Here is a 23,520-nt window from a genome sequence, read left to right as displayed (position 1 = left end):
TGAGCTACCGCCCAACTCCCGCATGTTTTATTTTCTATGAGTCAAGGTCAATCAGTAACTGCCCTCTTGGCTAGAGAACTATATTAAAATTCTTTGCATAGGATTTCTAAAAAAGTTTGAAAGGTCTTGTACCAGACTACTGATATACAGAACAGAAATTTAATTCAAAAAGGTAATAGGAAAATAAGAAAGCAATCTTCATTAAGCACACATTCTTGTACTTTGCAAAAATATATTTCAGTAATGATAATAAACCCTTAGTTTTCTACCTCAGAAGCTGTCAAGGCAAAATATTTCTTATCTAAGTGGTCCTCCTCCTCTTCATCAGGTGGTGGCTTTGCTGGAGGCGGTGGACGTTCTCTCTGCAGAAGAAATAAGAAAGTAAGAACTTCACATCCTCTTTAATTATCTAACTTTTTGGTCTACTATATCTTAGTCAGTAGAAATTAATAAAGTAAAAAACTCTTCTTGGGCCCATGCGACCAGCAGGATGGGCAAATGTCATGGTCTCCTTACTGCCAGGAAGCTACGTAGCCACCAGTGGGACCAGAAGTGGCATGATAAGCAGTACAAGAAAGCCCATCTGGGCACCGCCCTGAAGGCCAAAACTTTTGGAGGTGCTTCCCATCCCAAAGAGGATTGTGCTGGAAAAAATAGGGGTTGAAGCCAAACAGCCAAATTCTGCTATCAAGAAGTGTGTCTGAGTCCAGTTGATCAAGAATGGCAAAAAAATATAAATAAATAAAAAATAAAAAAATCACAGCCTTTGTGCCCAATGATGGTTGCTTGAATTTTATTGAGGAAAGTGATGAAGTTCTGGTTGCCGGATTTGGTCGTAAAGGTCACACCACTGGTGACATTCCTGGAATCTGGTTTAAGGTCGTCAAGTAGCCAATTATCTCTCTGTTGGGTTTATACAAAGGCAAGAAGAAAGGCCAAGATCCTAAGTTTGATGTTGAAAGTGCAGTGGTAATAAATTTTCATAATACTAAATAAATAAATAAATAAATAAATAAATAAATAAAAACTCTGAGAGGCTAAACTTAAAGTTTAGTATCTGAACAGAAGGAAAACTATACCAATTAGTGCGTTCTTTGGCTTTTTAAATATCTGTAGCAAGATTATAAACACCTCTTTCATACTTTATAATAAAGTGAAAAAAATAAGCATGTGTGTCCATTTTGGCAGCACATATACTAAAATTGGAACAATATAGAGCATGATGTGTCTATTAGTGAAGAATTCCATATTTAATATATGTGCACTGAAAACACAGTAACTGTCTGCTAGGAAATGTCCTTCCCTACTAGGGCTGGGGAGATAGCATGATGGTTATGAAAACATTCTTCAGCTGTATGGAGAGTCTTTAAACAAATAAAAATGGAATTACCTTATGATCCAGCAATACCACTCTTAGGTATTTATCCAAAGGACACTCAAATACTAATTCAAAAGCACCCCTATATTCAAAGCTGCATTACTCACAATAGCCAAATAGTGAAAGCAGCCTAAGTGTTCATCATCAGATGACTGGCTAAAGAAGTTATGGGCCAGACTTCCCACCTTCTACACCTCATAATGATCTTGGGTCCATACTCTCAGAGGGATAAAGAATAGGTAAGCTATCAAGGGTGGAGACTGGATAAAGAGTTCTGGTGGTAGGAATTGTACCTCTCTTATCCTATGGTCTTGTCAGTATTTCCTTTTTTTTTTTTTTTGCCTCCAGGGTTATCCTGGAGGCCATTTCTTCCCCATTTTTGTTGCCCTTGTTGCTATTATTATTGTTACTGTTGTTACTGATGTCACTGTTTTGGATTGGACAGAGAGAAATGGAGAGAGGAGGGGAAGACAGAGGGGGAGAGAAAGACAGATACCTGCAGACCTGCTTCACTTGTGAAGCGATCCCCATGCAGGTGGGGAGCCAGGTCTAGAACTGGTAACCTTAGGCCGGTCCTTGCGCTTTGCGCCATATATACTTAACCCACTGTGCCACTGTCCAACTCCCCAATATTTTCATTTTACAAATAAAAATTTTAAAAAAGAAGTTATGGGATATATAGTCTGTGGAATACTACTCTGCAATCAAGAAAGATGTTACTGTGCTGTTGGGGATAAAATGAATGGAACTGGAAGTGATTATGCTTGGCTAAATAATTAAAGAGATGAAACACAACTACCTGATAATTTTACTCATATATGGAGTCTAGAGATCTGATAAACGTGAATTTGAAATTGATTATATTTGGAAGGTGGGAGGGTGGGAATACAGAACTTGGGTGGGACTATGGCCATACCACCCTAAACGCACTCGATCTCATCTGATCTCAGAACTTTGGTGGTGGGTGTGTTGTGGGACTACACACTGTACATTTATAATCTTGTAACTTAGTATTAAGCACAAAAATAAAAAATAGTGAACATAAACCTAAAAGAGAAAATGACCTTTGTAATATGAATGCATATGACTCTATTATAAAAAAAAAAAAAAACAATGGCTCAACTTTCAGCAATTCTAAAAAGAGGAAACATTAAATCAAAAGTATTAACTTATCAAAGAGTTCTAACAAGCCAAAGTTAATAAGGAAGTAATGAAGAAAGTAATTAAGGATAAAAAAGTTAATGGTCTGATATAGTAAAAGTTCAGATCTAGTCTCTTATTCTTGATTGCATCCTTCAATGATCACTACTATGTAAAATTAACATATAAAACCCCCAGTTAAAAAAAAAATGTCGGGAATCAAGCAGTAGTGCAGCGGGTTAAGCACATATGGCATGAAGTGCAAGGACCAGCATAAGAATACCGGTTAAAGCCCCTGGCTCCCCACCTGCAGGGGAGTTGCTTCACAGGTGGAGAAGCAGGTCTGCAGGTATCTGTCTTTCTCTCCCCCTCTCTGTCTCCCCCTCCTTTCTCCATCTCTCTCTGTCCTATCTAACAATGACAACATCAGTAACAACAACAACTACAACAACAATAAAAAAAAAAACAAGGGCAACAAATGGGAAAATAAATTTTAAAAAATGTCAGTTACTTGCCCTAGAATAGAAATCAGCATTTTTCTTCTTAAAGAGCCCCATACTATTTTAGATTTTAATATTTTAAATTTATTATTTATTTGATAGAGAAATCAAGAAGGAAAGGAGAGATAGAGAGGAAGAAAGAAAAAGAAACACCTACAACACTGCTTCACCACTTGTGAAGCTTTCCCTTTGCAGTTGGAGACTGAGGGTTTGAACTCAGGTATTTGCATACTGTAATGTGTGTGCTTAACCAAGCACTCCAATGCCTGGCCTCAATATTTAAAATTTTGCTATATGTTCTCTCATTGTAGCATGAAAGTAACCACAGAAAGTATGTAAATGAATGTATCTGGCTGGATTCCAGCAAGGACTGGATAACATCTCACCCACTAGAGCACACACATTACCACATAAGAGAACCTGGATTCAAGGCTCCAGTTCCCAACTGCAGTGGGAGGCTTCATGAGTAGTGGAGCAGTGCTACAGGTGTCTCTTCCCCTTGCCCATGTTGAAAAAAAAAAAAAAAAAAAAGGCCACTGGGAACAGTGGAGTCATGCAGGCACTGAGCTCTAGTAGTAACCCCAGTGGTAACAACAACAATAATAATTTGTTAACTAAAACATAGCAGGGCCAGTGGTGGCACACTTGGTTGAGTGCACACATTACCATGCACACAGACCCAGGTTCAAGCTGCCAGTCCCCACCTGTAGGGGAGAAGCTTCATGGAGCTGTCAAGCAGTGCTACAAGTTTTTCTCTTTCACACTCCCTATCTTCCCCCTTACCTCTCAGCTTCTCTCTCTTTTATCAAGTAAACAGAAAAAAGAAAAAGGAAAAAAAATGGCCACTGAGATTGGTAGATTTATATAGGCATGAACCGGGATCCATATGCCGGTCCTTGTGCTTCATGCCATATGTGCTTAACCCACCGTGCTACTGCCTGACCCCCCAATATTTCCATTTTATAAATAAAAATTAAAAAAATAAGTTATTGGATATATATTCCATGAAATACTACTTTGCAATCAAGAAAGATGATATTGTGCCATTGGGGATATACAGGCACCAAGCTCCATATATACCATAGTTTGCCAATCCTTGCCTAGGGCACAAAACTCATTGTAGAGAGGGATTGAATTAAATTACAGGTAGACAATTTCAGAAGTATACAAACTGATCTTTGGTGAAGGAAAACTGAAGAAAGTTTGCCATTGAATCTGCAATACTTTTAAGAAAGAGAGAAAAGTAGATAGAGACCAGAGCACTGTTCAGTTCTGGATTATGGTGGTATTGGAGACTAAACCTGGGACTTTGGAGCCTCAGCCATAATCATTATACTATTTCCTTAGCCCTAGTCCAAAACTTAGCCATGATTGATAATCAATGTTCCTACAGGAAATCTGAACTAGGAATTGGCTTGCAGGCTTATTACCTGGCTTGTAGATTCACTCACTATGTTGCCAGAATAGGGGTGTTTTAAAAAGTCAGGCCAGAGATGAATGTTAAATAATGTGAGAACCCAGAAAAATCTTAAGGAAAGACATTTCTCACATTTCAGGAATTCCCAGAGTTCCCATTTGGTGTCCATTATCTCTGTTAAAACAAGCTTCACCATTCAATACCATTTATTTATCATTATTATATTTTATGCCATCACTGGAGCTTTTATCATTCTGGGCTGGTGTGTGTGTGTGTATATATAAGAGAGGGAGAAGGAGAGGGAGGGAGAGGGAGACAGAGAGAGGGAGAGAGGGAGAGAGACAGAGAGACAGAGAGAGAGAGAGAGAGAGAGAAACTTCCTCCATTGAAAGGCTGAGCTCAAACCTGGGCCACACACATGACAGAGAAGCTGTCTTCCCAGGTGAGCTATCTCAGTGGCCTTCAGTATTATATTTTAACAGTAGTCAATTCCATATTCCTTAGAATCAGGTGGCTGCCCAATGGCAACAACTTCAAAATAGAGCTGAGGGTTAGGACAGATATGCAGTGACTGTTAAGAGTGTCAACTTATATGCCTGAGGTCCCAGAAATTATAGGTTCAATCCTTGGCACCGCCCTATAATACCAGAGCTGAACAGTGCTCTGGTCTCTCTCTCTCTCTCCCTCTCCCTCTCTCTCTCTCTCTCTCTCTCTCCTTCTCTTACTTTCTTTTTCTCATATAATAAACAAAGTAGAGCTGTATGTTCAAACTGAACAAAGCTATTTGCATTTAATTTCTCTACTGTTCTTCACTCCACAGGTGAAGGAACAAGCTTGACAACCACCTTGTAAGGTAGGAAACAGCAAAAGAGCAGGCTCAGATCCAGTATCAGTTATTCAACTTGGAGACACAAATAGCTGAGGGGAGATAAAATGAAACCAGTAACAGAAAGCAAAAAGAAACATCTAGTAGTCTTCCTAAAGCTGAAAGAGCCTAGGAAGAACACTATCAAAGTTTTTTGCGGAAAAGATATCACCAGGGACACCGGGAGGAAAGTTTTTTTGTGGAAAAGACATCACCAGGGACACTAGGAGTAAATATAGCATCCACAAACCTTTTTTATCCTAATGCACTGACTTTGGCCTAGGGGCCTAAAAGTACAGGGCTATTTATAAGTACCATCTATTGTGTTTACCAAGATGTTAATTACCAAGGGCTAGGAAAGCAACAGAGCTACAATCTATACAAGTAAAAATAGCAATGCATGCACCCCCAAATATATCAGTTTCTACTTAGCAGAATCACAGGATGATAGATTCCTAAAGTGGAACAGAACAAAGAAACCTGTGTAAATCAGTGGATGAGTTCCAAAAGAATTTGGTTAATCAAGCTGACTTGAGTAACCCTCTGTTCTTGCAAAGCCTTGAGCTCCCTCTAATGGACATCATTTGCAAATACCATGTAACTGAAAGCCTTGCTTCACAAGTGGATTCACTTAATTTTAATTTGTAGCTAACAGTGAAAGGATATCTCCCCTGCCCACCCCCCCCCCCAAAAAAAAACCCTCTGTCTCCAGAAGCTGTGTGCTAGTTGTGCTCAGTGTATGCACTCAGTTTCATTACTCACAAGGAGTTTTACCACAGTCCTTGGTAACACCCACTTTGGCAGGCTACCACAAGGAGAGTGGATCTTTTCCAAAGTGCATTCTGAAATACTGGGTATATTCCAGGCAAGGCAAGAAATCTAATACATAAATAAACAAAAACACTAGATACATCATGCCACCCACAGGACACACTTGAAAACTCCAAGGATTACCTAGCAGCCAAAGAATCATCAAAGTGGTCAGAAACCAGATTCAGAGAACTGAAAATATGCCTCAAGGTGGGATTATCAATGGGATACTTTCAACAGCCAGTTTTGTAAAAGTTCAGTATTCAAAAGCCTTAAATTACTGTGCATGGCAAAACAAAAGGGAGGGTCAATGGAACTTATGATTCAGAGCCAGCCTCATAAAAAAGCCAGGAGGTAGGGAGTCGGGCGGTAGCACAGTGGATTAAATGCATGAGGTGCAAAGCACAAGGACTGGAGTTAGGATCCCAGTTCTAGCCCCCGGCTCCCCACCTACAGGGGAGTCACTTCACAGGTGGTGAAGCAGGTCTGTAGATATCTATCTTTCTCTCTCCCATCTTCCCTTCTGTTGGGGCTCTGTGTAAGCTTGATAGAGCTTAGGGAGAACTCCCCCCATTCTTGGATGGAGGTCTGAGAAGATACCCTCTTGTTAGTCTCTCTCAACCGAGGTGAGCAAAGGGGGGAAACCATCTCTCAGACTTAGTTCTTCCCTTCTTGACTCTCAAGCCCACAGAAACCTCACTACCTCTCTCCATTAACCACAGGCCACATGGCTGCCTACTTTAAGGTTCATTTACTCAAAGTTCACCTCACCTTCTGATCACAGAGGAGAACACACCTTATCACACACTCCTAACACTGCCCTTTGATGTCCTTAATTTGCTTATCTTCTCTCTATCTCACCTTAACTGGTTCAACCCCTATTCTCCCCTCAAAAGCCTTTGGGTAATTAAATGCCTGCATCAGGAGACTAATTATCTTGACCTTTATGTATCTCATCAAATTCCTGTCACAACCAGCCCCCTACCATATGGGCAATCCGACCTTTAAGAAACCTGTAATTTCTGACATATTTGAATAATGTCCTTTGGTTTTCTATTTAAACTCATGACCACCTGCCAATAAACGAGATTTGAGAACACATCATTTCTCCCCGGTGTCTCTGCTTCATGTAGTCCCTTGAGTGAGTGAGAGAAAGCCGGTCGGATTCGCCTTCCTGTTGGGTGTCACCCCACATGAACACAGACACCCTTCCTCTCTCAATTTCTCTCTGTCCTATCTAACAACAATGACATCATCAACAGCACCAATAACAACTACAACAATAAAAAACAAGGGCAACAAAAAGGAAAGCTGGGAGGTAGAAACAGAGGGTAAAGAGTGTGGAGAACAATGTACAAGACATGAAACTGAAGCAAGTAATACAGAAAGTAGTAGTAAGGAGGGAGAATTCAGGGTTGTCCTCAGCCTATTATTTCAATGGTTGGAAATGTTATAGCTGGGAAAATAGGAATGCCGTATATACTAATATACAAGAGGCCTCTTAAACCTTACTACTGTTCTGATGAATATATCATCTGTCCAGATCCATATAGATAATTTTTGAGGTAAATGGAAGGTGTGTACTTAGGGCAGACAGGAATTTCAGTGTGCTCTTTAAATTCAGAACTGTTCTCCAGAGGAAAAAAAACAATGTACAGCAAAGACCCCAAAGATAGTATGCAGCATTAAGGTTATGTTGAAATGAACTACTTTCATTTCCTCTAAGGCCAAAAAGTAATAGAAAAAGTCAAGTAGGTTATACTGAAATTGTAAAAACTAAATTTCTATCTCAATGCAATCTGGATAGTTTTTACCACATTGAGGAAGAGGGAGCTGAGGCAAAACCCTAGGTGAACAGATGAAAAGGTTCCACACTGGCATTAGGCGTTACATTTCCTCTTCCCCAGTGCCTTACCGAAGCACAGGCTGGCAAGATAAGCCCCAGATCACATACAGGTCTCATTCCAGCAGTTTTCACTCCTGTAGTTTCAGACTCCTTATTCATGGAGTCGTGGTCAGATGATCGCCCACTGGCCATGCTGTCCAATGAATGACAGGAGACTGCATTGTAGAGTGCTTCATAAGGACCCTCCTCTTCAGCATTTGTATCAAAACCAATGATCAGTTCTGTCACTGCTTTCTCCACATCACCTAAAAAGGAGATTAGAGGGGAGGGCAAGAAAGTCAATGAAAAGAGAGCAGAAGCTTGAATTTATAACCACTTCAAAAACATAATGCCCCTCCAGCAATCTGAACTTGATAAACACTAGCCCTGAGTGGAAAAAATAAGTGACTGCCTTGCTTCACAGACAGGAACGAATATAATTTCAACTGCTCTTTTTAACAATATAGGGTAAAAAAAATAATAATTCAGTATGAAAAGCTCCTGGCATCTATGAACAATACCTCCCAAGACCTTTGTAAATTCACAAATATTTTAGCACCACCAAAGCATAAATTTAGACCATAAAATACAGTGGAGTGTCTAACTTGGGGAAAAGAAAAAGCAATTGGGAGTTGGGCAGTAGCACAGCGGGTTAAGCGCACATGGCACAAATTGCAAGGACCAGCCTAAGGATCCCGGTTCGAGACCCCGGTTCCCCACTTGCAGGGGAGTCACTTCACAGGCAGTGAAGCAGGTCTGCAGGTGTCTGTCTTTCCCTCCTCTCTCCATTTCCCTCTGTCCTATCCAACAACGAAGACAGACAACAATAATAATTACAACAATAAAACAAGGGCAACAAAAAGGGAATAAATAAATATTTAAAAAAAAGAAAAATCAATTAACTTTAGTTCTTAAGAATCTTTATATGTGTTCAAGCAAAGCAGAGGACAAGGGCTGGGTGGTGTGCACCTGATTAAGTGCACACATTAAAAATAGTAGCAAGGGCTTTCTGAGATGGAGGTGCTGTGAAACAGTCAGAATCATTCAGTATCAGAGCACCTGGCATTCAGATTTGTAACTCAGCAAAACTAACAACTGTCAAGGATCTGGAATCTCTGAGTTACTTGTAAATTGTTAAAACTATAGATGTAAAACCCATGAAAGTTAAGAGCTTAGTGAATTACTAACCTACTACTAACAGATTCTGAGGTCAAGAAAAGCTGTGGAAGTGAAGAGGGGTGTGCTGCTGGATGGCAAAGATGCCAATAACTTGGCATCAACTCCCAAGTAACAATAACTTGGATGTTGTTTAATCCTTATACCTCCACCCCCTTCTGGAAAGGCCTCTTCTAAGTGTTTGGCTTTGCTGTTTCTATAGCCTGGTCCATTGTGATTCATACCTGGGGAAAGGTGTCAGAATTTTGTATTTCTCATTCATACCTAGGATCAAAAAGCTGCCCAAATAATCTGAAAAATTGAATTCTGTCTCATGATGGAGAGGCTGCCTTGCTTTAGCTGGTACCCAGACCACATTTGCTACCCAAAAGATATATAACCAAAGTCAATAAATGTTCCAGTTTCTATATAACTCATTGGCATCTTTCAATCATGTTTCAGGGACTAAAGTGAGTGCTAGAAAAAGGAAGTTTCACTAAGATTTGAATTCATCTTGAGGGGGCTGGACGGTAGTACAGCAGGTTAAGTGCACATAGTTTGAAGCACAAGGACAAGTGCAAGGTTCCCAGTTCAAGCCCCCAGCTCCCAACTTGCAAGGGGCTTGCTTCACAAGCAGTGAAGCAGGTCTGCAGGTGTCTATCTTTCTCTGCCCCTCTCTTGTCTTCCCCTCCTCTCTCAATTTCTCTCTGTCCTGTCCAACAACAACAATAACAATAACAGCAACAGCAATAACAACAAGGGCAACAAAATGGAAAAATGGCCTCCGGGAGCAGTGAACCCGTAGTGCAGACACCAAGCTCCAGTGATAATCCTGAAGGGGAAAAAAAACAGAATTCATCTTGAGATTATCCTGCCTATCACCACATATCCCAGGACAAGTCTTCAAGCACCAACTGTAAAAGTAAAGAATAAAGTAGAGAAGGGTCAGGCACAGCTGGTTAAGTGCACATGGACATGGTTAAAGTGCAAGGACAGGCATAAGGATCCCAGTTCATGCCCCCGGCTCCCCACCTGCAGGGAGGTCACTTCACAAGCAGTGACGCAGGTCTGCAGTTGTCTATCTTTCTCTCCCTCTCTGTGTCTTTGCCTCCTCTCTCCATTTCTCTCTGTCCTATCCTACAACTGAGACATCAATAACAACAATGATAAACAACAAGGGCAACAAAAAAGGGGAAGAAATAGCCTCCAGGAGTAGTGGATTCATAGTGCAGGCACCGAGCCCCAGTGATAACCTTGGAGGCAAAATAAATAAATAAATAACAACAATAACAATAATAATAACAACAAGAGCCATATGGGCAACTAAAATGGGGAAAAATAGCCTCCAGAAGTAGTGGATTTACAGTGCCATCACCAAGCCCCAGCAATAACTCTGGAGGCAAAAAAAAAAAAAAAAAGGAAAAAAAAGAATAAAGTAGAAAAGAGGATCCTGGTCAAAGGTGTAAGCTATATCCAATACACTTCATAGAGAAGTTGGAAAAAAATACTTGGAATATGAACTTATAAGTACTCTCAACCCCTTAAATTATTATTTTTTAATTAAGATAGTTTACTCAAGAAAAAAAAAGAAGTTTAACTATTTTCAAGTGAGAAACCCATCTGCTGCCAGAAAAGAGCTACCTTACCCTGAGACTTCTGTGATATGGAGTCCAAGTTGGAGATGAGCGTTGGCTGGGGTGTGGGCGTCTTATCTACCTCTTTTGCATTTCTTTTTCCAGTCATATGATCTACATGGAAAGACAATAAAGCTGTACCAGATACAAATGCCTTATTCAGTTAGTAGGTCCTTGTGTTGCACACAGAGGGACTGATACCTTCAATAAGTGCTGCTATCTGCTGGCTCTTTTGAGAAGGCAGTTCCCGGACAGTGTCTAGAGCAGTCAGTCCACGGTTATCCTTTATGTTGACATCAATTCCTAGAAAGAAATTCCAAGTGGACCAGAGGAGTAAACATTTTCAAGTCAGTCTCAAATAGGGTCAAATTCCAGGGCACCTATTGCTCCCATTAGCACAGCCAACATTTTCATCCAAAGCCATTTAGTCCAACTTACTCATAAACAATTCCTATGCTTGAAATCAACCAGTGGAGACATATATACACTGGGATTAAATGCAATTAGCAAAAATCCCCCGCCAAGCAGGCTAGAGGGAAACAATCCCAACCTTGGCATGCTGTGTAGACAAGAGCACTGCCGACCTCTCACCTGCAGTCAGCAGGATTTGCACCACATCGGTCTTGCCAAACAAAGCAGCCTCATGCAAAGCACTGCCCTTCTCCGTCTGGAAAGCAAACGAGAGCGCAGAGCAGGATGTCATCAGAACAGTGACCCAGGTTTGGTGTGGCTTCACACAACAAATGGGGCACAGATGAGAAGGGACAGAAAAATAAAATAAACCACACAGAAACCTGTCATTATCTTTCCTACTTTTTTGGTCTATATTCCAAAACCATGATCATCATGGGTGTTTGATGTGCCACCAGTAGATCATATGTGAATAACTGTACACTTATACTTGGGAGTCATATATTAGTGAAACTCCACCTTCTTAGGTGGAAGGAATACTGAGAAGAAATATACAAGAGGGGAGAGGGGAAAAAAAGGCCAAAAAAAACCTTAACTTCAAATGTATTTTCATCAATGCAAAGCCTAAGGAATGGTCATTCATCTGAATGGAGAAAGCTAATAATAAAGGGACATTCAGGGGGTCAGGCAGTAGTGCAGTGGGTTAAGTGCACATGGTGCGAAGCTCATGGACCGGTGTAAGGATCCCAGTTCGAGCCCCCGGCTCCCCGGCTCCCCACCTGCAGGGGGTCACTTCACAAGCGGTGAAGCAGGTCTGCAGGTGTCTATCTTTCTCTCTTCCTCTCTGTCTTCTCCTCTCTCCATTTCTCTCTGTCCTACCCAACAACAACAACAACATCATCAATAACAATAATAATAAAACAAAGGCAACAAAAGGGAAAAAATAGCCTCCAGGAGCAGTGGATTCATGGTGCAGGCACTGAGGCTCAGCAATAACCCTGGAGGCAAAACAAACAAACAAACAAACAAATAAATAAAGGGACATTTAAGTCTTTCAGTGGCAACATCAAGTTAATAGGGTTTCTGAGGCACAAAGTAGTGGCAGTGGGAATATACATATAGGAAGATAATGAAACTTTCTAATTCTGAGAGGTAGTTGGTAAGCACATCTTTTCAGGATGTGACTATGTGTTACTCTTGAAAAGAAAAAGAAAGCAGACTCACTTGAGTTTATCTCCAAAGTTTTACATTAAAATGAGTGAATAAATGGAAGCTTCTAACATATGATGTAAGACGTGCTAAATAAGAACAAAGCCCAGCAGCCTGGTACTTGTGACTTTTCAAAATGACTAGGTCCCATGGGCCCAGGAAGTCTGTCTACCCAACTACCTGGTAGTTGCTATCCATGCCAGCATCGAGGAGGACCTGGACCACAGCTTTGTGGCCATTCCTTGCTGCCAAATGCAGAGGGGTATGCTTCTTAGTGTTGCAACTCAAGAGGTTAGGGTGTGCATTGAGGAGCATCTTCACAACCTCCAATCTCCCATACAGTGCAGCCAGGTCCAGAGGTGTCTCAAATTTGTTGTTGCGCATGGTAGGATCAGTTAGCTCCTCTAAGAGGACCTTCACCACTTCCGTGTGGCCGTACTGTGCTGCACAATGTAGGGCCGTCTCATTGTCATTGTTCTAAAGAGTTAACAAGCAGATCACATCAGAGAAGTGATGGGCAGTCTGGTATATGACTGATACAATTACATGTAAAACCATTGAGATTTAAGTGAGAAAAAATAGCAGCAATACTTGGGAGTTAATAAATGTAAGTCAGAATCCAGACACACTCCCCGGCAGAAAAACTGGACAATCAGCCACATACTGCTCTAGTTACTACTGGAGATGCACAGTTATCTCCTCTACATCTGCAGTCTCCTGTGCTCTGAAGGAAGTATCTCCAGACTGCAGGGAGACTAAACAAGGGAGAGGAGAAATCCTGGCACAGATGAATACCAATAGTATCACTGCTATCAATTCACATGAAATTTCAACTGGTTTCACAATTTATACTTAGTCAATCCTGTGGTTCTGATTCTGGATTTCTTGACTAACTGTTGCCTTATATACAAGATTTTATCCCCCCAAAATGTTTGTCATCTGCATATCAATCAGCCACCTTGCATGCAAATCAATCAGCCACCAAAGAAAGCAAAAGAGAAGAGCACCATAATTCATTCTCAAGATATATGTTGATAGTCATTCTGGAGGGACATATTTAAGTGTAGTCAGAGTAACATGGGACTGTGATACTTTCTTGTCCTATTCCAGGAGTATATACCAAACAATGCATGCAGAATCACCAGTACAGAATGCTCTGATATAAGAAAGATATAATCTTGAACGCTTTGTGTGAGAGGTGCAAAATATTCTAAACTGTAGCACTGCCATCAATATAAATTCACAACCCCATGGATTCTTCACAAATGCCAATTTTGTTTCAAGCTAAAGGTGGAACCTGGGATAAGACAGGAAAACTTTTTGCTTTGTTGACCATTGAAAGCAAAATGTCAATCAATCCAATTATGTTCTTTCTTTCAATACTACTGATGGCATACAGAGCAAGTTAAAAGTAAATTTTATGGCCTCTCATTTTTTAAGAAGTACTAATAGAAAATTTTCCCTAAAATCTGGAGGTTCCTGAATTTATCCTGGAAGCTTCTGCCATTTGGGGTAAATAAACAGTGGCAGGGTTAGGGGAGTATGTTCATCAAGTCAATATTGTGCACCTTTCAGTGATCAAAAGGTAAAAATTAAATGTTTCCCCAACTGCTTTCATTCTGTTAATGGCATTAAAAGTAAACAGATCAAACATGCAAGCAATTCCATCTACTTTTGATCTGGCATTTGACTGCATCATTTTTACCAGCTACACCAAGTGTTCTAGAAAGATCCAGAGCTGCTGGGAGCAAGGTCTCAAAAGGCCAAAATGATAGCAAAGGAAATATTTTAAATGAAATAAAGACAGAAAGTGTGGTAGTGGGAGTCACATGCAAAGATAAATGCACACAGATAAACAGAAAGCAGCGCGGAGCTCAAACACAATTCAAGGAAAGCCACTGCTGAGAATGTGCAGGCAGTCTTTGCTGGCCACAGAAAGCAGTCAGTTAGCAATCCTGTGATATAACTGGACCCAAGGGACAGATTCTACAACAATGTGAAAGTCTGGAGTAAATGGAGAGTGCAGAGCAGAAAGCAAATCCTTGGGGTTCACTGTGCCAATAAACTATTGAGGCTATCCATTTCCTATTGAGGCTTGCATTTCCCATGCAAACTCAGAGCTGCTACTTCACTTTCTCATGATGAAAAGACAGTTACATCAACAAAAAACTCATAGGAGCTTTCTGTAGAGTAACCCTGGGGCAGAATGGAAACCCAAAGAAGTTTAAGAGGATTCTCAGGGTTTTACAACTCAAGATTATATGACAGCAAGGGTCAAGTAAGTCAGCTTATTCTAATTAAAATTCCAACCTAAAAAAATTGTTTACTCTGAAGTAGATACTACTGTCATTTTTATATCCAAGTTGTCTCCCAACAACCAGAATAATCTGTCCTTGACTTTGTAAACAGAAAAACAATAATGGCCTGATAAACTATGAAATTCTATTCAGCAGGGTGAAAAAGTCTTTTTCCTTTTTCTTTTTCTCAAGAGCCAAAGCTGTCTTGCTACAGGCAAGGTCTTGATCATTACAAGACAAATTTCCTATGTTAAAAATGGCTTATCTGGGAGTCGGCGGTAGTGCAACGGGTTAAGTGCACGTGGTGGAAAGCGCAAGGACCAGAGCCCCCTGCCCCCCCACCTGCAGGGGAGTCACTTCACAGGCGGTCTGCAGGTGTCTATCTTTCTCTCCCCCCCGTCTTCCCCTCCTCTCTCCATTTCTCTGTCCTATCCAACGACAACGACATCAATAACGACAACTACAATAATAAAATAACTACAACAACAATAAAATAACTACATAATAACTAATAACTACAACAACAATAAAAAAACAAGAGGGAAAATATATAAATATTAAAAAAATGGCTTAACCACATCTCTTCAGAAAACTGTGTTCAAGAGGCTGGGGGGTGGCACACTTGGTTGTGCATGTTATAATGCACAAGGATCCCAGTTGAAGGCCCCAGTCCCCATCTGCAGGGGGAAAGCTTCACAAGGGGTAAAGAAGGGCTTCAGATGTCTCTCTGTCTCTCTCCCTCTCTACCTCCCCCTTCCTCTCAGTTTCTGGCTGTATCTATCAAATAAATAAAGATAATAAATATATATATTAAAGAAAGCTATATTCACATTCATAGTATAAGAGACATCTTATATTTCAATCTTACCAGACATGGTCTGGCAGTTGCAATACTCATGAATTTAAATCTGTGGTGACCATATCTCTTAACTACTGAACAAAGAATCACCATGAACTCTACCAACATTTCCTTTCTTAGCCTGACAATAATCCTGGAAGAAAGCACTAAGATTTGATTTATGGATCCACAAAAAAGCGATAGATTCCAAGAAAAGCAGACTTCTAACCACCTGAAATTCTTCTCTTTCACACCTTCCAAATCACACTATACCTACTCTCAATACTTCAAAGAGTCTCCAGAAATGTATTACTATGAACCTGGACAGATGCAGGAAACTGATATATACTCTAATTTTTCGAAAATCTGCGCAAATCTTATTAGGACACACACACACACACTGATAGTAGAAAACCATATAAAGCATTTTTATGAATTTTCTTCTCTTGAACGACTACAAACCACAGCCTACCAGTGCTTAGATTATAGCCTAACCATACTCTTGTCCACTTCTTCTATTTCTTGTCACCAAGGTTTTTTGCTAAAGCTTTATGTCTGCACGATACTACTGCTCGAATACACACACACACACACACACACATATATATATATATTTTTTTTTAGATAGCAGATAAAAGACAGAGAGGGAGAGATAGACACTACCACTCATGCATATGGTCTTGTGGTGGCTGGAGGCTTGAACCCGTGTCCTAGTGTATGGTAAAATGTACGTTTTACTTGGTGACTTATCTCCTGGTCCCTTTTACCCACTTTTTTTTATTATTTCCTTTTGTTGCCCTTGTTGTTTTACTGTTGTAGTTATTAATGTTGTTATTGATGTCCTTGTTGTTGGATAGGTCAGAGAGAAATGGAGAGAGTTGTTTTATTGTTGTAGTTATTAATGTTGTTATTGATGTCCTTGTTGTTGGATAGGACAGAGAGAAATGGAGAGAGGAGGGGAAGACAGAGAGGGGGAGAGAAAGAGAGACACCTGCAGACCTGCTTCACCGCCTGTGAAGCGACTCCCCTGCAGGCGGGGAGCCGGGGGCTCCAATCGCGATCCTTACGTAGGTCCTTGCCCTTTGCGCCACTTAAGCTACCGCCCGACTCCCTTTTACCCACTTCTTACAGTATCTCTAAGTTAGTGACAGCTTGGTTCCAGTTCTCTGCCCTAGAAACAAACCAAAACTCCACAAGAGGGCAAAATGAGTTTGGTGAGGTTTATTTTGTTGTTTAAAAAAAGTCGTGGCAGGGGCCAGGTGGTGGCGCACCTGCTTGAACGCATGTTACAACGCTCAAGGACCAGGGTTTGAGCCCCCGTACGGTACCCACCTGCAGGGGGAAAGCTTTGCAAGTGGTCAAACAGTGCTGCAGGTGTCTCTCTGTCGCTCTCCCTATCACCTCCTTCTCTTTCGATTTCTGGCCGTCTCTATCCAATAAATAAATAAAGATAATAAACACTTTATTTTAAAAAAAAGTTGTGGCAGGGGGCTGGGCGGTAGTGCATCGGGTTAAGCGCACATGGCTCAAAGTGCAAAGGATGCCGGTTCAAATCCCCAGCTCTCCACCTGCAGAGGGGTCACTTCACAAGCAGTGAAGCAGGTCTGCAGGTGTCTATCTTTCTCTCCTCCTCTCTGTCTTCCCCTCCTCTCTCCATTCCTCTCTGTCCTATCCAACAACAACAGCCATAACAACAATAACAACCATAACAAGGGCAAAAACAATGGCAACAAAATGGGAAACATAGCTTCCAGGAGCAGTGCTGGCACCAAGCCCCAGGGATACCCCTGGAGGCAAATAAATAAAAAATTAATAGAAATAAAAAATTTAGGGGAGTTGGGGGGTAGCATAGTGGGTTAAATACATGTGGCGCAAAGTGCAAGGACTGGCTTAAGGATCCTGGTTCGAACATCTCCCCCCGACCTGCAGGGGAATCACTTCACAGGCTGAAAAGCAGGTCTGCAGATGTCTATCTTTTTCTCCTCCTCTATCTTCCCCTCCTCTCTCCATTTCTCTCTGTCCTATCTAACAATGATGACATCATCAACAATAAAAAACAGGGGCAACAAAAGGGAAAATAAAAAATAAATAAAATTTTTTTAAAAAGTCATGGCATATTTTTTCTATGCAGAAATGCATCATGACTTCCTACAACCCAAAAGAAGTGACAGAAGAGACATGAAAACCAAAATTTATTTTTTTTAGATTTAATAATTTTTTAAATATTTATTTCCTTTTTGTTGCCCTTGTTTTTATTATTGTTGTAGTTATTATTGTTGTTGATGCTGTCGTTGTTGGACAGGACAGAGAGGAATGGAGAGAGGAGGGGAAGACAGAGGGGAAGAGAAAGATAGACACCTGCAGACCTGCTTCACCACCTATGAAGCAACACTCCTGCAGGTGGGGAGCTGGGGGCTCGAACCGGGATCCTTACGCGGGTCCTTGTGCTTTGTGTCATGTGCGCTTATCCCACTGCACTCCCGCCTGACTCCCCCAAAATTTCTTTTTTAAAAAATAATTTTTACCCACCTGCAGGGGGGAAGTTTTTCGAGTGGTGAAGCAGTACTGCAGGTGTCTCTCTCTTTCTCTATCTCCCCCCTCTCAATTTCTGACTTTCCTTTTTTTTTCCCCTAGGAATTCTGATTCTTTATTCTTTTTTTAAAAGAATATTTTATTTATTTTTGAGAGAGATGCAGAGAGGGAGAAAGAAAGAGACAGAGAGAAACACCAAGGCACTACTCAGCTGGTGGTGTGGGGGACTGAACCTTGGACTTTGGAGCTTCAAGCATGAGAGTCTGTTTACATAACCATTATGCTATCTCCTCCGCCCGATTTCTGTTTCTATCCAACAAACAGATAATTTTTAGAAAATAATAATTTTTATTTATTTATTATTGAATAGAGACAGAGAAATTCAAAGGGGATCAAGAGACAGGGGAAGAGATAGATACCTGCAGGGTGGAAGGTACATAGCATAATGGTTACGCAAACAAACTCTCATGCCTGAGACTCCAATGTCTCAGGTTCCCCCGCACCACCATAAGCAAGAATTGAACAACAGTGTTCTGATAATAAACAAACAAGGAAGGGAGGGAGGGAGGGAGGAAGGAAGGGAGGAAGGAAGGGAGAAACCTGCAACCCTGCTTCAGCTTTTGTGAAGCTTTCCCTTTGCAGGTGGGGCCTGCGGGCTTGAAACCAGGTCCTTGTGCACTGTAAAGTGTGCGCTTACCAGGTGTGCCACCACCTGGCCCCAACATCAAATTTTCTATGTGAAAGAAGTTAGATTTACTCTAATACCTGCGTAGTTGAGTAACCAACAGATGGAACACTTAGCAAGACAGTGTCAACAAGCATAAGAAACCAAAACTCAGAAAGTCGGGTGGTGGTGCAGAGGGTTAAGCACACGTGGCGCAAAGCACAAGGACCGCATATCCCAGTTTGAGCCCCTGGCTCCCCACCTACAGGGGAGTCACTATACAAGTGGTGAAGCAGGTCTGCAGGTGTCTTATCTTTCTCTCCCCCTCTCTATCTTCCCCTCCTCTCTCCCATCTCTCTCTGACCTGTCCGGCAACAATGACATCAATAAAACAACAAGGGCAACAAAAAGGGAATAAATAAATAAAATAAAAAGAAAAGAAACCGGGAGTCGGGTGGTAGTGCAGCGGGTTAAGCACATGCGGCGCGAAGCGCATGGACCGGTGTAAGGATCCCGGTTCGCGGCCCCAACTCTCCAACTACAGGTTAGTTGCTTCACAGGCGGTGAAGCAGGTGTGTAGGTGTCTTTCTCTCCCCTCTCTATCTTCCCCTCCTCTCTCCATTTCTCTCTGTCCTATCCAACAACGTTGACATCAATATCAACAACAATAATAACTACAACAATAAAACAAGGGCAACAAAAGGGAATAAATGAATAAATATTAAAAAAGAGAGAGAGAGAGAGAAAGAAACCAAAACTCAGTGGGTTCCAAGGAGCAATGCTATTTGTTAATAGGAGAAGTGAACAAGTAAGATAAGGGGTAAATGGTACATATTTTAGGTAAGAGAGAGAAGAGGATTCCTCTGGGTGAAAAGCTGGCCTAGGTCAATGCTTCTCAAACCTGCTTCATTTTGGAATAACAAGGAAACTTAGAAGTAATACTGGGTTGTTGGAAAAGTCATGACACATTTTTGTACAGAAAAATATTCATGTCTTTCTCAACAGCCCAATAAATACTAACGTCAGGTGGTGGTATACTGGGTTGAGCACACACATTACCATGCACAAGAACCAGGGTTCAAGCTCCCAGGCCCTGGTCCCCACCTGCAGGAGGGGGAAGCTTCATAAGCAGTGAAACAGCAGGAGGTATTTTCAGTTTCTTTCCCTGTCTCCCTCTCTTGTCCTCCCCTTTCAACTTCTCCCTGTCCTATCAAAAGAATTTTTAAAAGGGGAGGGGGGAGTGGGAGGAGGAAATAGTCACTGGGAGTGATGAATTCATTGTGTCAAGTCCCAATGACAACCCTAGTGGCAACATAAATAAATAAATAATAAACAAACTAATAAAATAACAAATACTAAGTTCCACTTCAAATCTCTCATGGATAGTACCTCAATGAGAAAAGCTCAGGAGGGCCGGAGTAGATAGCATAATGGTTATGCAAAGAGAGTCTCATGCCTGAGGCTCCAAAGTTCCAGGTTCAATCCCCTGTACCACCATAAGCCAGAGCTGAGCAGTGCTCTGGTAAAAAAATAAAAATTAAAAAAAAAAAAAAAAGAAGAAGAAGAAAAGAAAAGCTCAGGAACACTATTATTAAAAAACCTTACCAACCTACCAGGCACAAACTTTATAAAGCAATTATCCATCATCATCAAGAATGAGCCAAACTGATATTGTGCACCTTGTGATGTGCTACACTAAGGAAGACATCTGTGCTTTCTTGGTAGGACACCATCAGCTTTATCCCTTAATGCAGTTCATACCACTTGCCTTTCAGAGGTGAGGGTTGGAAGGAGAGTAGGGGAAGGGTTGGGCACACGGCATTCGGAGGAGGAAGAAGCAAAGGATAGTATTTCCAAAGAGAGAAATATGTTCCTCTTCTGTAGAAATAATACTTAACCCATTTCTGCAACCTTAGGAAAACTGCTATTGCTTACAATAGAGGGATTGGGGATTCAGAACTCTAATGGTGGGAACAGTATGGAATTATACCCCTGTTGACATGTAATTTTGTAAATCAGTATTAAATCACTAATGAAAAAGAAATAAATTCCTCTTCCATTTAGATTAAATTTCTTTTATGTGTACAGAATCAAGGGATATTAAAATGTGCTTTAAAGAACTATAGGCTTGACCTTTAATCAGAGCTTTACAAGCTAACCGAACTAAACAGTGAGTAAACAACCACTTCAAGGTACCCCCCAAACACAACCCTAACAGATTAGCTTAAAAAGGCTTCATTAAACTTTACTCACCAGGCACATAGGTGAGGGGTCTGGTACTTCTGGATGTTTCTTTAGTAACTCTCTCTCTCTTTATATGATGAAGGTCAGGGGTCTAAATTTACTTGAAAAGCTAAAGAGACACTGTCCCCACTGGAATGGCAGATTTTGCAGCAACTGTTGCATAAGGATTATACAAATTGAAGAGCAGAGGGGGGTGGGTGGTAGCGCACTGGGTTAAGCACACATAGTACAAAGAGCAGAAGAAATATTAAAATGTCCCTCCACCTGATCCATATGGGTGTGGCACCCAAGGCTTTGTTGAGGGAACAATGACTCCTAGTATGGGATGTTCCATGTATAAGGAGTTCTGGGCAAACCCTAAACCTTAGAAGAGATGCTATCTTGATCTTGGTACTTGTTTGAATTAGCTATATCATATTGAAGCTGTATATTTATACTAACAATAAATTGAGTGAGTCTGACCAAAAAGAAAAAAAAAAAAACTTTACTCTTTACTCACCAATAACAACAAAAATAAAAGCTCACAAAGCCCAAAATGCACTTTCAGAAACACCACATTGTATGTACTTCTTATTTTAAAAAATTTTCCAAGAAAATTTTATTTGGGGGTTAGACAGTAAGTAGCACACCTGGTTAGAGTGTACATGTTACTATGTATAAGGATCAGGGTTTTAGCTCTTGGTCCTCACCTGCAGGAGGGATGCTTCACAAACAGTGCTGCAGGTCGGTCTCTCTCTCTCTTTCTCTCCCTCTTTATTTCTCCCTTCCCTCTCAATTTCTCTCTGGCTCTACCAAAGAAAGGGGCAGGGGTCAGGAAACAGTAGCAGTGGATTCATCATGCAAATCTATCAACAATGACCCTGGCAGCAAAAAGGTAAATAATAATTAAATAGAAGTTTTATTTAATTTTAAGAATCCTTTTTAATTAAGTGAGAGGTAGGCCAGAGTACCACTCTGCCATTATATTTGGTGCTAGAAACCAAGCCCAAACTTCATGTATGCAAAGCATATACTCTCTTGCTGAAATACCTCACCAGCCCCAAATACACTTTTAAAAAATTTTATGCAACACTGGGAAATGAAAACATCAAATAATACTAGTTGCTACTACTTTTATCATATATAGCCTTATTCAAACTTTGAAACAAGCAACTAAGATAAATGGTATATAACCCATTTTACAAAGAGAAAAGTAAGTTCAGAAAAATTAACTTGTTTAAGTCAACATAACTAGTAAATAATGGTGGAATCAAACTCAACTCTGATTTGAAAAGACTTTGAGTAGTTTTTTTTTTTTTTTTTTACTCTACAATCCTACTTCCAAAAAGTGGGAAGAGAAAACCAGGATGGCATCTTCCTATGTTCAGGGTTAAAAAAACAGAAGAGGAGAGAGAGAGAGAGAGAGAGAGAATGAAGAGTGGACCAATACAGTAGGTAATGTGTTTCACAACTCCAGATCAAATCACTTCACTATCACTAGCACAAAATAGCTGACTACAATCTCCCATAGAGCCTGTAAGAAATTTCACTTGCGGGGACTTGGGTGGTAGCGCAGCAGGTTAAGTGCAGGTGGCGCAAAGCACAAGGACTGGCATAAGGATCCCGGTTCAAGCCCCTGGATCCCTACCTGCAGGGGAGTCACTTCACAGGCGGTGAAGCAGGTCTGCAGGTGTTTATCTTTCTCTCCCCCTTTCTGTCTTCCGCTCCCCTCTCCATTTCTCTCTGTCCTATCCAACAACGACATCAATAATAACTACAACAATAAAACAACAAGGACAACAAAAGGGAATAAATATAATTAAAAAATTTTTTAAAAAAGGAAAGAAATTTCACTTGCTAAATCAGTTATTTCTCAAATATAAACATGAAACATGCCTTGCATTTGGAAACATGCAGAAGTGTTTCCGTTCCCTAAGGCTACTATAGTCAAAGAAAATGAAAGGCAGCTAATGTGAATAATGCAGTGACTCAATCAAACACCAGACTGCTGCCAAACACCAAATGTCATTTGGAAGAAAACTTGATCAAAAAGCACTGAAGAAAGTGGCTAGCACCGTCATTCAACCTACAAATATTGCCTCTAGATGTGATAAAGGGCTGGGACACCCAGCCTCAGATCTATGAGATTATTTTTTGCACCAACTGCACAAGGGGGAGGATCCAAAGCAAGTTTTCTGCAAATGTTATTTCCCATGGCCAAGAGTGACCAAGCAGAAAGAAAAAGTAAGAGCTAGGAGAAAGGACAGAGCTTTAAAGCCTCAGGCAGCAATGCACAAACTCAAAGAGATGAGCTGGGATCTGCAAACAATAGCTTTTAAGAGTAAAATGGAGCCACCCATGCTCCTTTCACTACATCAATGCAGACTATTAAAATAAGATTCTACTCAAAATAAACATAAAAATCAGACTAAAAAACTTTTAAAATGGGGAAATCACAACTTAACTATTTCCTGTGCTCATTCTAAAAAGTAAGCTAATCTGACAGATTTTAATTGTTTTTCTTAGTTGAATTTAATGAATTTTAGAAATAGTAAATTAAGC

General features: G+C 40.7%; 1 protein-coding gene and 1 pseudogene across 9 annotated transcripts in view; one reads left to right on the top strand and one right to left on the bottom strand.

The window, feature by feature from the left end:
* The window catches only part of ANKS1A (ankyrin repeat and sterile alpha motif domain containing 1A), a 222,181-nt gene that overhangs the window by 109,424 nt on the left and 89,237 nt on the right, over positions 1-23,520 (bottom strand). For all 9 annotated transcript variants that reach the window (XM_060189650.1, XM_060189654.1, XM_060189652.1 and 6 more), the window contains 6 exons: positions 12,585-12,881; positions 11,376-11,451; positions 10,986-11,087; positions 10,797-10,898; positions 8,026-8,261; positions 270-362 (listed from right to left, as the gene is read on the bottom strand). In XM_060189650.1, coding sequence (XP_060045633.1) covers positions 270-362; positions 8,026-8,261; positions 10,797-10,898; positions 10,986-11,087; positions 11,376-11,451; positions 12,585-12,881 — 906 coding nt within the window. The remainder of the gene's footprint in view (positions 1-269; positions 363-8,025; positions 8,262-10,796; positions 10,899-10,985; positions 11,088-11,375; positions 11,452-12,584; positions 12,882-23,520) is intronic.
* LOC103122207 (small ribosomal subunit protein uS12-like) lies at positions 376-1,122 on the top strand (annotated as a pseudogene).

Source organism: Erinaceus europaeus, chromosome 4 (assembly GCF_950295315.1).
Source record: "Erinaceus europaeus chromosome 4, mEriEur2.1, whole genome shotgun sequence".
Taxonomy (NCBI): domain Eukaryota; kingdom Metazoa; phylum Chordata; class Mammalia; order Eulipotyphla; family Erinaceidae; genus Erinaceus; species Erinaceus europaeus.
The sequence above is the reverse complement of the archived record's forward strand: the minus strand, read 5'-3'. Positions and strand labels throughout refer to the sequence as shown.